General features: G+C 45.2%; 1 protein-coding gene across 4 annotated transcripts in view; it reads left to right on the forward strand.

The window, feature by feature from the left end:
- AFF2 (ALF transcription elongation factor 2) overlaps positions 1–16,111 on the forward strand; it is a 498,852-nt gene that overhangs the window by 334,573 nt on the left and 148,168 nt on the right. For 2 of the 4 annotated variants that reach the window (XM_057538448.1, XM_057538449.1), the window contains exons 5-7: positions 1,698–1,784; positions 7,924–7,960; positions 8,246–8,279. In XM_057538448.1, coding sequence (XP_057394431.1) covers positions 1,698–1,784; positions 7,924–7,960; positions 8,246–8,279 — 158 coding nt within the window. The remainder of the gene's footprint in view (positions 1–1,697; positions 1,785–7,923; positions 7,961–8,245; positions 8,280–16,111) is intronic. The other 2 variants (XM_057538450.1, XM_057538451.1) reach the window with 1 other exon arrangement.

The raw sequence follows: 16,111 nt of genomic DNA on the forward strand, positions 1-16,111 counted from the left end.
ACAGGCCACGGACCAGTACCGATCTGCGGGCCAGGGGTTGGGGACCACGGTTTTAAATGATGGGACTAATATTGGAGAAGACCAGCCTTACTCAGGAAAAACTATATAAAATTTAAAAGCAATCATTGAGTATTTTAAAGACACAGAGTATCTGGAAATTCAGCTTTAAACTGTTGTCACGTAGAGTTACTTTGGGCCAGTTTTGATGAATACGTAAGTAGCATTTGTCACGAACGTTATCAACTGCGTACAAATGCACAACTCGAAAACACTTGGAAATAGTCTATCTCTTAAGTAGGTTAAGCATCCCCTCTAAATCTTGTATGCATTTTTAATGTACTTACAGCCTCTTTTTAAATAGCGCCAGGTAGAATAATCTGTGTCAGGGCTCCTCTGAACCGTACTTACAAATTCTGCTGCAGCAGTGCCACTGTGAATGAATCTGTGAAGTATCTCGTTGCATTACAGCTCTGCATACATCAAAGACTCTTTCTGAACTGGATAATTATAGAAGGAGGAAAAAACATGTTTTAGTGCTACCTGAGAGTTATTAATGTTACCTTTGAAATGACTAATTATGTTACCCATAAAGACTGGGAAAAAGTATTATATAACTGACTCATTAAAAAGGCCTTTCATAAACTTTGATCCACCCCACCCTCCAAGCTCTCCTTCATTTCCATCATTACATTGATTTTTAGATTTAATGTTTATATACCAAAATGTGATGAATCCAGCACAGGCTGGTACCCTCCTGCTTCACAAACTTTGTCATCTCTCTGAGGCCGGGGTGTTGAGCATGTGATTTAATTATCCCCACTCTTCAGGTAAAGCACGTTGTCCACGAGCCCTAAGACTCAAGCAAGATTTGAACAGCACCTCTTTTCAAAAGGAGCGTTTGAAAGAACTGAGAAGGTGCCCCCGCTGATAGCAGAGAGTGGGCACCAGAGGGGCTTTTCCAACGTTAAGACTTGAACTCACAAACACACTATGTCAATAGCGTGGCTGCAGTCTTGTCACTAACTGTTAGGCTACATCAAGAGAAATGACTATCAGAGCATCCAGAACGAGGGTGGTGATGGTGCTGCCCTCCCCTGAGCTGGCAGATCACACCTGAAACAGGACACCACGAGTTAGAGGAGCCCCAGGCAATGCGGACTCCCTCCTGGGAGCGCCTGAGATAGTTGACAGAACACGGAACTCAAGCATTAGAAGAAAAGTAGAAGGTTCTTGATCAGTGAATGAACAAGCCATCCATGTGTCCTCCTGGCGAAAAGACAGCACCAGGGGATATGGCTGCTGTCTCCCAACAGCTTCTCAGGCGAAAGAAGAGGTGATGAGTTCTGTGCGGCTTCAAAATACGATCCAGAGGTAGAAACTCCCGGGAGACAGGCTTTTAGCTCCCAGCCAGGAAGAATAGTGTGATCAGGCTGTCTCAACACGGGACAGGCTGCTTTGAGCGGTAGTGAGCTCACCGTCACTGGCAATGTGCAATTGGATGTGGGATGGCCCTTTGTCTCGCAGATAGGCTTCAAGCACCAGTGTGGAGCAGGGGAAGGGACCGAATGTCCCCCTGAAAAAAAGTAGGCCAATTAAGTCAGTAAGTATTTAGAAAGGGCCTACCATGTTTAGTGCCAAGAAGGTGTTTCATTTTTCGAAGTGCCTGCAAATAAAGTTGCTTTGTTTTTCCTCATCAGGAGATGACCCATCCCTGGCCTACTCCTCTCACTGCCATGCATACTTCTGGAAACTCTGAGCAGAGCACATTTTCCATCCCAGGACAGGTCAGTTATCTTCCTTGCTCCATTTTCCTTGATCTGATGTCAGTTATACCAATCTTCCCGTTGGATTCTTAAAAATAGAAATGGCCTTGGTGTTCAAAGCGCCATAAAATGTAGACTCTCTCGTGTCCCTCGGGCTGTTAATACAAATAGCATTTTATTGAAAGAGCATCTTGAAGAGAATGTCCACCAGACGCTGGCATGCGAATCCTAATGCCTAGAGCACCGCCACTGGCCAAGCTACTGTGCCCAGAGCTTGTGGACTGGAGAGAGGAGTGAACTCATCCCTTAAGAAAGACCCAGTAGGGCTTCCCTGGTGGCGCAGTGGTTGAGAATCTGCCTGCTAATGCAGGGCACACGGGTTCGAGCCCTGGTCTGGGAAGATCCCACATGCCGCGGAGCAACTGGGCCCGTGAGCCACAATTACTGAGCCTGCGCGTCTGGAGCCTGTGCTCCGCAACAAGAGAGGCCGCGATAGTGAGAGGCCCGCGCACCGCGATGAAGAGTGGCCCCCACTTGCCACAACTAGAGAAAGCCCTCGCACAGAAACGAAGACCCAACACAGCCATAAATAAATAAATAAAAATAATTTAAAAAAAAATGCATACTATTAAAAAAAAAAAAAAAAAGAAAGACCCAGTAGATGGTGGAACAACATCCAAGATTGTTTTTAATTAGAAACCCCTATACTCTTCAGTCTAATGGATCAGTTTTCACTTTTGTGTATCACTTGTAGTCCTCGTTCACAAGCAGGCAGATCTTCACACACCAACACACCATACTGACAGAACTTTTTCTCCTACAGTTCTAGTCAAATGTTTCATATAATTTTTTTCCTCACTTGCTCTCAGTAAGAATTTTTTCTCACCATCAGTTTTTAAAATGCCTGAGTAGACATGGATATTCTAATAACACACTTTAAAAGAAAAAAAATAATGTCTTCCTTCTTTTCTTCCTTCCTTCCATCAAATTAACCATCCACCCACCCATTCATCCACCCACCCATCCATCCACCCACCCATCCATCCTCCCATCCACCCATCCATCCATCCACCCACCCATTCATCCACCCACCCATCCATCCACCCACCCATCCATCCTCCCATCCACCCATCCATCCACCCACCCACCCATCCATCTACCCATCCATCCACCCACCCATCCATCCACCCATTCATCCACCCATCCACCCATCCACCCACCCATCCACCCATCCACCCACCCATCCATCCACCCATCCACCCATCCATCCACCCACCCACCCACCCACCCACCCATCCATCCACCCATCCATCCATCCACCCACCCATCCATCCATCCACCCATCCACCCATTCATCCACCCATCCATCCACCCATCCATCCACCCATCCATCCACCCATCCACCCATTCATCCACCCATCCACCCATCCACCCACCCATCCACCCACCCATCCACCCATTCATCCATCCACCCACCCATCCATCCACCCATCCACCCATCCATCCACCCACCCACCCATCCACCCACCCACCCACCCACCCATCCATCCACCCAGCCACCCACCCACCCATCCACCCACCCACCCACCTATCCATCCACCCATCCACCCACCCATTCATCCACCTATCCATCCATCCATCCACCCATCCACCCACCCATTCATCCACCTATCCATCCACCCATCCACCCACCCATCCACCCATCCATCCACCCACCCACCCATCCATCCATCCACCCATCCATCCATCCACCCATCCACCCATTCATCCATCCACCCATCCACCCATTCATCCACCCACCCATCCATCCACCCACCCATCCATCCACCCATTCATCCACCCATCCATCCACCCATTCATCCACCCATCCATCCACCCATTCATCCACCCATCCACCCACCCATCCACCCACCCATCCACCCATCCATCCACCCACCCACCCATCCATCCACCCACCTACCCACCCATCCATCCACCCATCCACCCATCCACCCATTCATCCACCCATCCATCCACCCATCCACCCATCCACCCATCCATCCACCCATCCATCCACCCATCCATCCATCCACCCATCCATCCATCCACCCATCCACCCATTCATCCATCCACCCATCCACCCATTCATCCATCCACCCATCCATCCACCCATTCATCCACCCATCCATCCACCCATTCATCCACCCATCCATCCATTCATCCACCGATCCATCCACCCACCCACCCACCGATCCATCCACCCATCCATCCACCCACCCACCCACCCATCCATCCACCCATCCACCCATTCATCCACCCATCCATCCACCCATTCATCCACCCATCCATCCACCCATCCATCCACCCATCCACCCATCCACCCACCCATCCACCCATCCATCCACCCACCCACCCACCCACCCATCCACCCATCCATCCACCCATTCATCCACCCATCCATCCACCCATTCATCCACCCATCCACCCACCCATTCATCCACCCATCCATCCACCCATTCATCCATCCATCCACCCACCCATTCATCCACCCATTCATCCACCCATTCATCCATCCATCCACCCATCCATCCACCCACCCATCCATCCACCCATCCATCCATCCATCCATCCACCCATCCACCCATCCACCCATCCATCCTTTCATCCACCCACCCATCCACCCATCCATCCACCCATCCATCCATCCACCCATTCATCACCCATCCACCCATCCACACACCCATCCATCCACCCACCCATCCACCCATCCATCCATCCACCCATTCATCACCCATCCACCCATCCACACACCCATCCATCCACCCACCCATCCATCCATCCACCCACCCATCCATCCATCCATCCACCCACCCATTCGTCCATTTATTCAAAAACCACTTACTGAGGACATATGATAATCTTAAAATTAGGGATGAAGAAAAACACAAAACGACAGAACAATGTAGCACGTGTCTTCATAGAGAATAAAAGGCCCAGGAAGGATCTAACACTCCCTGGGGGCACTGACGAAGTGCTCAGAGGTGGCAGCATCTGGAGGCTGCTTACAACTTTGACAGGTGGAGAAGGGCCCCAGAGAAAGACACTCCATGCAGAACAGGGTGGCAAAGGCACCCAAGGGATGTGATGGGATGTAGACTATTACGGTCTCGAGTGGCTGGATCCTGGTTTGTGTGAGGGGGAGCAGAGAGACACAAACCCCAGGCAAGTAAGTGCATCTCTGGGAAAGGCCTTGAATGCCAGCCAAGGAGTTTGGACTTTATTTGTAAGAGAAACCCAGTCACATCCTTTAGTTTTCAGAGTCATCGTTTTGAGAGTAACACTGGCCTAAACTGTGTTTAATTATCCCCTCCCACCTTTGAAAGGGGTCAAAACTGTGAGGGGCCACACCCTCTGTCCCTGTCCTGGGGTATGTCATTCCTTCCTGGAGTGCCAGTCTCCCTCGTCAGACATCCCTGGGCTTGGTATCCTTCTCCCTGGCATCTCAGCCAAGGGATCAATTCATCTGTTTTGGGCACTGAATCCAGCACTTGTACAGCGATTGCAGTGTTTTTAGCTGTGTTCTCCAATTTTGGAGATAATTCGTGCAAGTCGCAATTTTGACATTTGCAAGTGTTTACAATAGAACTGGTTGTTGAAATGGGCTCTTGTAGTAAGTGCACAATTTGGAATCAGGCCTGATTTGCATTTTCGGCCAATTATCTGTGCTACCATCAGCCACATGATAAAGGTAGAAGCAAGTGGGATAAAATGGTGAAGCCAGGATGGCTACCCACCCACTCTTTTGTTTCGCTTGATTCCTGCCAAAATGTTGGTTTGAAAGAAAAGTACATTTTAAATCACAATAATATTAGCAATGCATATAATGCTTCGATGTGCCTCGCCTGGTTCTAAGCACTTAATACATAGTAAATAATTGAACCCTCACTGTCACTCAAAGAGGTCGGTAATTTGACTCTCCTTAATTTACAGAGGAAGAAACTAAGGTGCAGAGTCAAGTAATATGCTCAGAATCACTCAGCTAATAAACGAGTGAACCAGTCTTCAGATCCAGGTGTTCTGGTGATGTTTTATCACACCGATTTGCAGATGATCCAGTTCAAATTCCATCTTCCAAAACGTGGGTGTCTCCAGCAAATACATGTACCTGGGGTGCTGGCCCTTTCCTCAGTGCTTGCACCAGGACTAGGTGACACCACCCTCTCAGAAAGCATCCGTTTCTTCCATTCACGACAGAGCTTGCACGGCGGAAGGGGCCAGCACCCCAGGTATACAAGCCCAAACTCGCCCTATACAATTGTAATGAAATCTCTTTAAAAAAATAACAGGTAGAAATATTGGTATATCATTAAGGACCTGCCAATGGTTAACTCCTCATTTATTTGGCACTCTGGGAAATGAGGTGATCTGGATAATTGAAATTCTTGGATAACCAAAGGTTATCCTTCCATAGGAATCACGTAATAGGAATCATTTTGAAATGTAATTCATATTTTCCTGACTTCCTATAAAAATTATCCTGAACATGCTTTAGCCTTTCTTGATCATTTAGTCATTATTGCATCAGTTGTTGTAGAGTGCTGTAATATTATACTATGCTCTAATTGTGTCCTCGGGAGCTATTGAGATGGCTAGGAATGCTTGCCTCTATATTGAATGGCCATAGACTCTTGTGCTTTTGAAGTTCTAACTTTGCTGTGTCTTTCTTTGGCCCCCTGTGCTGTCGGTTTTCTCGTCCCAATTTTCCTAGTGGCTGTGCCTCTAGAAGTGTTTCCCCTTTCTCACCATCTATGATTTGCTAACGGGTGGGAATCAAATAGCCAAGCTTGTTAGGGTCTAATTTCAAAAGTCAGTTGTCTAGCAGCGAGGGGAAGAAGGCTTTGAGCTACGTGGGCTTGGTGACAGCCCTTTAGTTGAGAGGCCTTTTCCATCTCTTGTGGAGGTCATCTTCTGGAGTAGTAATCATGCCAGAAGATAAGTCTCTTGGGCAACAGAATCATGCTAAATCGATTAGAAGGTTTACTTTTGATTCAAACACAGCATCATTGTTCTTGCTTACTTCTCTTAAAGATAAATGATGCTGTGATCTTATTTTTATTCTTTAGGGTGGCAAGATTAGCCTTAAAGAGTAGATTACTTGCAGCAGATTGATATAACTAATTCTTCTTTTTAAAATTTTTTTATTGAACTGTAGTTGATTTACAGTGTTGTGTTAGTTTCAGGTGTACAGCAGAGTGATTCAGTTATACATACGTGTGTGTGTGTGTGTGTATGTGTGTGTGTGTGTGTGTATATATATATATATATATATATGTTCTTGATATAACGAGTTCTTGTATTTGCTTGAATTCATTGTTTCCAGTTTCGGAACACTTGCTTTGCCTTTGATATTCTCTCCTCCATCTGCAAGGAGCTGTGCGTGCCCTGTGCATCAAGGCAGAGCTTCTGCCTGCAAGTCGTGTCAGGATCCACACAGGTGTCCATGCTCCCAGAGAGCCCGATGTGTGCAAATCCGGATTTCTCAAAACCCTGAATGAATTGTGTTGAGGGTGACTTTCAAATACAATTTAAATCCCTTTAGATAATTCGTTCCACTTGCATAGTTCAAATTGCTTCCTGTACTTCACCAAATTTGTGATGAAATTTTAAGAACGTGTCTCTTGTGAAAATAAGATACATCTATTGCATGTGTGTCACCGTCAAGGTAGAAAATTGGAGTTGTTTCTATAAAATAGAACAACTGAGCAAATCTATTAATTACAGTGTTATTTACACTTCTACAAAAATCACAATCACTTGTTTGTTTGAACCGAGTCCCCTTTACTTCCATAGAGGTGTCATTGCCTAGCTAAGTGAGAAATTATACACTTGAATCTCACACATATGGGTCATTTGTTCCCATGTTGCACACATTTCCAGATAGATACCAGTCATGTGTAATTCTGATAAAATGGCAGTTATGGCCGTGTTGTAGCTGGTTTGGTTGGCAAATGTTTATCCTTCAAATAGAGCTGCAGACAGTAGCCTAATTAATGGAATCCTTAACAGTGGTTTCCTATTGGCCAACATCAGTCAAGTTATATCTTCAGCGATAACAAATAGACCTTTTGTTTCTCTTGTATCATTTAACTAACATTTGTATTGTATGTGTTCTTCCTTATAGGAATCCCAGCATCTGACCCCAGGATTCGCCTTACAAAGTAGGTGTTTCGAAAAAAATCCTTCTTGATCCCAGCATCTCCTCTCCTCCCTCACTTTCTTCTCTTTCCTACCTAATATCATGAAAACATGGAATAACAACAATAATAAAAAGTCACATTGTGACACATCCGATTGGTTTCTTTTTTCTCCCATCTGTTATTCATGGCAGGATTCTGTGAAAGGGTATAACTGGAAGGGCTGCATGTTCAAGACCAATTTCATTCAAAATGATCATCTGACAGTAGAAAACATGGATGGTAAATGTCTGTGCGTTTTCTTTTCAGAGTGGAGCGACCCGACCAGCAGAGCTTCTACAAAGTGAGTACCGTTCAAGTCGTAAGTACTCAGGTTTCTGAAACATGCTTCTTCAGGGGCATTTCGCAAGGAAAAGGTGCTTCGGTGCTGAGCGAATCTTGTTCTCTCTCCTGCTCCTTGAAAGCAGAAACCTTGCCTCATAATAACATGGGGTGTGGTTAGAGGGGAGAATGAGATTTCCCACGATAGGCAAGTGACAGTCAAAATGAATGACATCACCACTAGGCTCTCTGATGGTGTAGAAGATACAGGCTGGGTCAATACCCGGGACACCAGCACAGCTGTGATTCTTGAGTGGTTGTTGGAGCATTGTGTAACTTCAGCCACAGACATCGTTATATGTAATATTCAGCCACCACCGATTAGGATGGAGAAAGGACCCGCCTAAGCAGCCATGCTCGGACATGAGAGGTTGGGCGGATTGCTCTGGCCACTCAGCCCGGGACCTTGCTGTTTGCAGGTCGTCCGGTGACTGTATATTAAAGATAAACAAGGGCAGCCAGAAGGAGGTGGAATAAGAGGTTACGTGACGCTAGGTTGAAGTTCAGAAGCCAGGGCCCTGCAATTCTCTCCTCACTGTCTTCCTTTTTTATTAATGTTCACTGAAGGAGGGGTATGGAGAAACCAATTTCCTCAGATTAACCGTTGTAGATTTTGTAATAGCCATTTGTCCAAGAGAGTATCAAGGGAGTAGTTCTCTCACAACTTCTTTCATTCTTAATAATAGAAAATGGAAGCTGACTTTTCTGTGTGAGTAATAGTCACATACTTGAAATTTTTCAAAATGAAATAATTTATGACATTCCAGTGGCCTAATGGCACGCTTGAATTGCTCACCTTTTGGAAGATCACGAATAATTGCATAAAGCAACTGGGAATGACTCCCAAATAGACTGAGGCTCTGGGAAAGTCAATGGTATTTCCACATTCTTGGTTCTGTTTAGTGGCAAAGCCCCCAAAGCCCTGACCCCATCACCAGACCTCTTATTTGGTTTTCTGGCCTGATCTGTGCCTTCTAATTCAAGGTTCCATTTCAACAGCCAAGAATCCTCCATTTAAAGAATCGAGGAAAAAAAAAAAGAGACAAGAGGAAAATAAAACTATAACCTTGATTTAAGGACCAAATTATATGGAAATGTGGAAATCAAAATCATCTTTGATATTGTTCATTTCAGCTTTTCCAGTAATCATTTTGAATTGCCCTCCCCCTTGTTATCCTAGTAAACAATAGACCTTATTCTCCTTACCTCCACTCCTAACTTGCCCCACTCTTATTACAAAGCCAGTAAACTTCACACACACACACACACACAGACACACACAGTTGAGCATTCAGGAAATCAGTGCAGGTTTCCAAATATGAAAACACATAAAAATATTTTTCCACTGTAAAATGATCCCATTCCTAAAGCAAGAGTATCAGGCTCCTGCTGTGAAATATGCTGATTTCCATATAGACCATAAAATGCAATATTTCAGTAGTTTGTAACTAACAGAAATAAACTTGTCAATTGTGGTTTATAGCTAGAGGCTGCATTTCCAGAGAACAGCACTTCATAGCACAGGGTGTATAGTGCATTCAGTAGGACTAAGGTTCTCTATAGGAGGCATCCATAAAACTGGAAGACACTGAGTCTGTTTTATGAATGAACTGCTCTCTTTTTAGCTGCCTGATCCAAAGTCCAGGCACTGTTCATCAGACTTCAGCTGCAATAAATTCCCTTCTTGTGGTAGGGTATAGGTTTAACACAGGGCAGGTCAGAGTTATAATAATTATTTTTACTTTTAGCTTCCAGATTATTATCAGCTTAGCCATTCCAGTCATTCTCGCATATTTCACTACGGTGTGCTTTTTAAGTCAGCTTCTAGGATTTTCCATCTGGCAGGGCAATCCTCTAGGCAACTAAGAACATCCTGAGTGTAGACAGGCTGCTGGTGGCTAGAGCTTGGTGGGAAGCAGCCCCAAGTCAGCCCTGCTGCGGGAGAGACACCCTCCCAATGCTTGTGAACGTCCTGGGCAAGCTCCTACCCCTCCCTGCAGTAGAGAGAGACGGGAGTCTTGTAAATCAGAATCCCTTAATTCCTGGGCGACTTGATTTGTTTTCCTCATCTTGGCCTCGTTTCCCTGGATAACAAAATGCAGATCTTGCATTTGGGCCTGGATTGTTTATAAGGACTGCACGCCCTGGCACCAGGTCTGAGAAACACTGGTGCAGGAGTCCCTGAGTGCAAGCTGTGAACCGGCCAGGCTCTGTGCTCCCGGCTCAGCAGCATCACTGACCTTTGGAGAAGGGGAGCTTTTCTCGCTCAGCATACTCCGTTGACACACAGTGCTTTTTATGGGGTGTCCATCTAAATGGTGACATCCTACCTGCTCCAGCTGACTGCCCAGGAGGCCAGAGCATGGGACTGGGGGAATTTCAAGATCTGGGCTTGAGCCTCTGCCCCATGACAGTGATGGTATTGGGGGAAAGCACTGACCTAGGATTCAGAGGGTGCGAGTTTAAATCATGGGGGAATTTATTTTTATTTCAGAGTATAGAGATAGAGTCCCTTGAGGGAAATGAAGCAAAGTAATGAGCAGATTGTATACGCATACAGGTATATATGCAAACACTTGTCACAATTCAAATGTAAACAGCTATACTCATTAGTAATTAAACTCAAGGTCAAAGTACATTTAACTTTAACCCTTAATAATTTCTGGAGGAAAGAAGACCTGGCAGGTGTTGTTCCTCTCAGCCTGCATGAGTCTGAGTTGTATTATAGTCTCGGAACAGGCCTCACCCAGGTCTTCTAAATCCAGTGGAGTTTCAAGCCTCCTTCAACAAAGGTCTCTCTCCCCAAAAAGAGAGTGGGGCATGGGCTGTCGAAGGTCAAATTGTATTTCTCATGCTGTGGAGTTGTGTATTTGTACAGTAATATCACGTTCGTTCTGCGTCTAAAGCACCCATTTATTTCAATTGGAAGATTCAGGGATTGAATGGACACCCCAGACATTGGGTTACCTTCTAGTTTCTTCATGAAGCCATTAAGGAACAATGGAGGAGAAAACAGAAACTAAATCCAAAAAACTTGGATTTTCCTCATTGGGTTGGATGGCTTCATCTAGCTGGTTATGACATCTTGTCAATTACTTGTCAATACAGTGGCTTTACCAAAATACATGACTCTGTTGGTCTTTTATGAGCTGTCCTGAATAGGGACAGATCAGATGCTTCCTGAGAAGCATTTTCAGACAGCAACCATGAGCTCAAGGGTTTCCATTGAGTCAGTCCTTGACTTTAGCTAGTTTTGTGAGGACAACTGAGAAAATGGCAGTTCCAGATATGCAGTTCCTTTGTCATCCTCGGCTGTTTGCATTTAGACTCTGTCCGGCTGGAAATCATCCAGACCCCCTTTTAATCAAGTAGCTCCTGGGTTTTAGGGCGTATGCTGTTGGAAATTCCTGGATAATTTCCATAAAAGCTCAACATAAAGGCAGATGTAGCCATAGGTTGTTCTTTCCTTGCCATAATACCAGTTCCTCCACTTACGGTATTAGGTACGGGTCTGAAAACATCACAGCCATGGACCCAGAGAGCTGACAAAAGGCCTGACAAAGACAGTCTAGTTGTGGCCAGTTTACCTGTGGGTGACAGGTAGGCGTGCCACATGGACAAATGCTTGAATGTAGCACTGGTTAGGAGGAAAGGACATTATACTCTCACAGGAATGGCGGGCACCTGTGACAATAATCATTGTGCTGTTGGGTCGTGCGCAAGGCTAGGTGCCAGGTCCCATGCCAGGTGCTCTTATATACATCACCCCATTATACTTAGCAGCCACCGGGAGGGGCTCCAAATTATTCCCATTTTACAGATGAGAAAAACAAAGCTAGAATATTGTCCCTCCTTATGAAGTATACACAGTCCAGTGGGAGGACAAATTGACTGTTTATCTCGAATGGACATGTTGGCTATGAGTACTTAGAAGGGCCGAGTCAGTTACACTGCTCTTCATGGGAAAGCTTGAATGCACAAAGCCCCCTCTTTTCCCACCGGGCTGTCCCTTCTCACGGTATCTGTTCGGGTCGGGGCACAACCTTCAAATAGACTTGAAGAACTGAAGTTGATGGGAAGCAGTCCCACAAGAAATTATACCTCTCTGTTTTAGATGATTCAAAACCTCGTCAAAATTGCTTGATTTAACTGAAAGATCATTATCTCTAAACTTGTATTGATGTGGTATGAAGATTTCATTACCACAGGGAATAGAAATAGTATGAGAATGTTTTCTGGTTTGCTATGACCAGTAACAAGCGTTACATCATTTCTTAGATGAATTTTGAAACAAATTTTTTTACCAAAAAACCCTAAGAAATGAAAAACACATTCATGAAAATCCTGACCATCTTTCTACCAAAATTTTCATCATTGAAAACGTTTGCTTTGAGAATCTGATTTGAGATTTGAGAAAGAACTCCCACCTCTAGCAATTTCATATATTCTTTCCTAAGTAGATGTCTGGTCTGCTACACACTTACTGTAGCAAAGTAACTGTGTAACGAGGCAGGGGAAGAAAATGACTGTTATTTTCATAATCAGATTAATTCTTAATCAGAATACATGATTTGGTACTTGGAACTTAGAAATACTACTAATCAGTTTGAGGCTTACAAAAGCCAAAGTAAACTCTCCCAGTAAACTGGGAATCTTGGTGACTGTCACTGGTTGCAGCCATTCCGGCTTTCAAACTGAGACGTATGCCAACTCTTGCTTTTAACCTGTCTTGTATGCTCTGCGTCGTAGAGCTTGCCAACTTTTCCTAAGGACTTAATATATTTTTGGAAGTTCTCCACTGCATCAGGGACAGCCACCTGGGAGCAGAGAAAACAAAATTTGGCAGCCTGTTCAAGCTGTGAATTAAAGGTAATTCACAGTTTGAAATGAATCAGCATGAGGTCCTTAAGAAGAGTAATCAGACCTCAAGAGGATTTTATTTTGAGGACTGTATATTGGCTAATGTGACAACAAGCAATATTGGCATTTGGAATGTTCGTGTCAAGAAGCACCGAAGCTGCTGGTGCTTGACGGGCACCAAGACTGAAAACTGGGCCCCCTTTGACGGCAGCTTTGGATTTCCACTTTCATTACAAAAGCTGCAAACGTAGCGTTTGTGCTCAGGGAGCGTAAATCTTGAAAGATCAGGTTGGATTTTTGTGTCTTTGTTCATGTGCCCAAGATTTGTATGTTTCAGGTGGATTATGAGACACGTCTGTAATTAGAAACAAACATCTCTCTCTCTTTCTCTCAGGGAAAAGTCAAGTATCTCCTCTTTTCTACCTGATTTGCATCCATATGTATATTCATTCGTTCGCGATTTCATTCCTTTCAGCAAAAATGGGTTGAGCCCCTACTGTGTGTAAGGCTCTGAGCGAGGCAGGGTGGTACCTCAGGGTGGAACACTGCACATCCTTCCCTCAGGGAACTCACTGAGGATTAGACTTGCACGGATAACGCCAATACCTCAACTAACTCATAACTACTGAGTGCCTGCGGCGTGCCAGGCGCTTTCTTTGTTTACAGGCCCAAAGGAGTCAGCCGCATTATATTCTACAGCAGCAGAAACCAAAACTCAGAGATATTGAGTGAGTCACCCAAAGGGCCACAGTAACAAAACCACAAGCGGACAGACTCCAGAGCACATGCTCTTAACCCACATTAAAGCCATCGCATGGGCCGTTTGGAGAGGGCCCTCCCGATTTGAATTCAGGTGTGATCTTGCCCTGGTATCAGACCAAAGTAAACTGGCCCCAGGGCAGGCCAAAACGGTCCCTGTCATTTTGGTTTTGATCAGGGAAAGGATTGGATCTGAACATTGTCATTGAGTCAGGCCTCTCATACACAGCACACGCGGATGGGTGCTGATAGGTACTCTGTAGGCAGGCACCGGTCCAGCCTCAGCTCAGGGCCTGCGGCCCGATGGTGTCACCATGCCTGTAAGATGCTTCCTTTGGTGCGGTGCAAAGATCCAAGCCTGTAAGGGACTTTACCGCCACTCAGAATCCCCTTGAGGGTGATTTCGGTGGCCTGTGATGGGAACAACATCCGTCTCCAGAAATCTCCATTTTGCCATATTAAAGTAGAAAGAAGAGAACTGGTATTTGGGTCTGTTTTTATGACAGGTTTGTCCATTACTTTTCATGCTTACCAATGTGGAAATTGCTTTATATTATTGCAAAGTTGCTTTATTTTATTGATATATCCTCATGGCAGAATAATTTTTTTTAATGTGTTGCAATTTTTAAATTTTATTTTATTTATTTATTTATTTATTTATTTTTTGGCTGTGTTGGGTCTTCGTTTCTGTGCGAGGGCTTTCTCTAGTTGCGGCAAGCGGGGGCCACTCTTCATCGCGGTGCGCGGGCCTCTCACTATCGCGGCCTCTCTTGTTGCGGAGCACAGGCTCCAGACGCGCAGGCTCAGTAATGGTGGCTCACGGGCTTAGTTGCTCCACGGCATGTGGGATCTTCCCAGACCAGGGCTCGAACCCGTGTCCCCTGCATTGGCAGGCAGATTCTCAACCACTGCGCCACCAGGGAAGCCCCAGAATAATTTTTAAAAATTATTCCCAACGTTATCAACCAGTGGCCTTATTTCTAAGTTCTCCTCGAGATTTTGAACAGTAAATGGTACTGAAGCAAATGATGCTGGTGGAAGTTGTTGAAGTTAATAAGCAAGAGACCAAAGTAAAAATAATTCCAGCTGTAAAGCTGAACATAATGTTTTGATCACACACACGCATGCATGCACATCCTCTGTCTCCCAGAATATCAGACCCCTCTAATGCATCTGATCTAATGAGATGCACACTCTTTTTTCAGTTACTAGATTCTAAAATGCTATGATCAGGGCTACTTTTCATGTGCCCAGCGATTGATAATCTTATAGCATTTTCACACAATGTATTAGCCTCATGTGAGTGCCGCAGCAATCCTGTTAGATAGCCAGGTGCAAAGAAGCCAGGCTTGGGGGTGTGGGGGGGAAGATATTTACCAAAGTCCCCCAGCTAGGGCGTGGCGGAGCTGGGCCTGGAAGCAAGGACTCTGCACTTCCATCAGAACGTGCTGCCTTGTCCCCATGTTCCCTAGATGGCTGCAGGGCCAGAACTCCTCAATCAGAGCCTGACAGGTCTTCCAGGCCCAGATGAAGAAAATATAGCAGCAGTGCAGAAAGCCCCATGGATCATTCCTAGAAATTAAAAAGAAACAAACATCCCCCCCCAAAAAAAATCCCCACCCAACTGAGCCTGGAGTAGATGAGAAGGAATATTCACCACGCTTCTGAGCTATTCGTTCTGCTTTTCCATCCTATCAAGCATTTCACAAACAGCCGGATACTTTGCCCCAGTTACGTTATTGGGAACGTTCTGTTTAAATGGTCTGCTCTTGATACCTTCTCAGAGCCGCTAAAAGCCCTTCCATTTTGCTGATGAGTGGGGAGCAATGTTGGTAGAACACGGCAGATGCTTGCACGATGACAGTAGTAAAGTCAGTTGAAAAATTTGACAAAAGCCTTTCTTCGTGGTTCTTCTGTCCACTGTAATATGAGGACCAGAAAAGGAAAAGGTCTCAAAACTATTTGATTGACATCTGCAAATATGCTGCCTATATTGGGACGGAGCAGGGTGGGGTTAGAGTATGCCTTCTAAAACCCAAAGGAACAAAATTGTTTTTCTTTGCTACCCTGTGAGATCTTGGCATCCAAGTACAACCCGTAATACACTACTGGGTCCTTGGCAAAGTTTCCAGGGTGCCTGAGAGAGCAATGAGGGGGAAGAGGGCATAGAAGGTC

Source organism: Balaenoptera acutorostrata, chromosome X (genome assembly GCF_949987535.1).
Source record: "Balaenoptera acutorostrata chromosome X, mBalAcu1.1, whole genome shotgun sequence".
Taxonomy (NCBI): Eukaryota; Metazoa; Chordata; class Mammalia; order Artiodactyla; family Balaenopteridae; genus Balaenoptera; species Balaenoptera acutorostrata.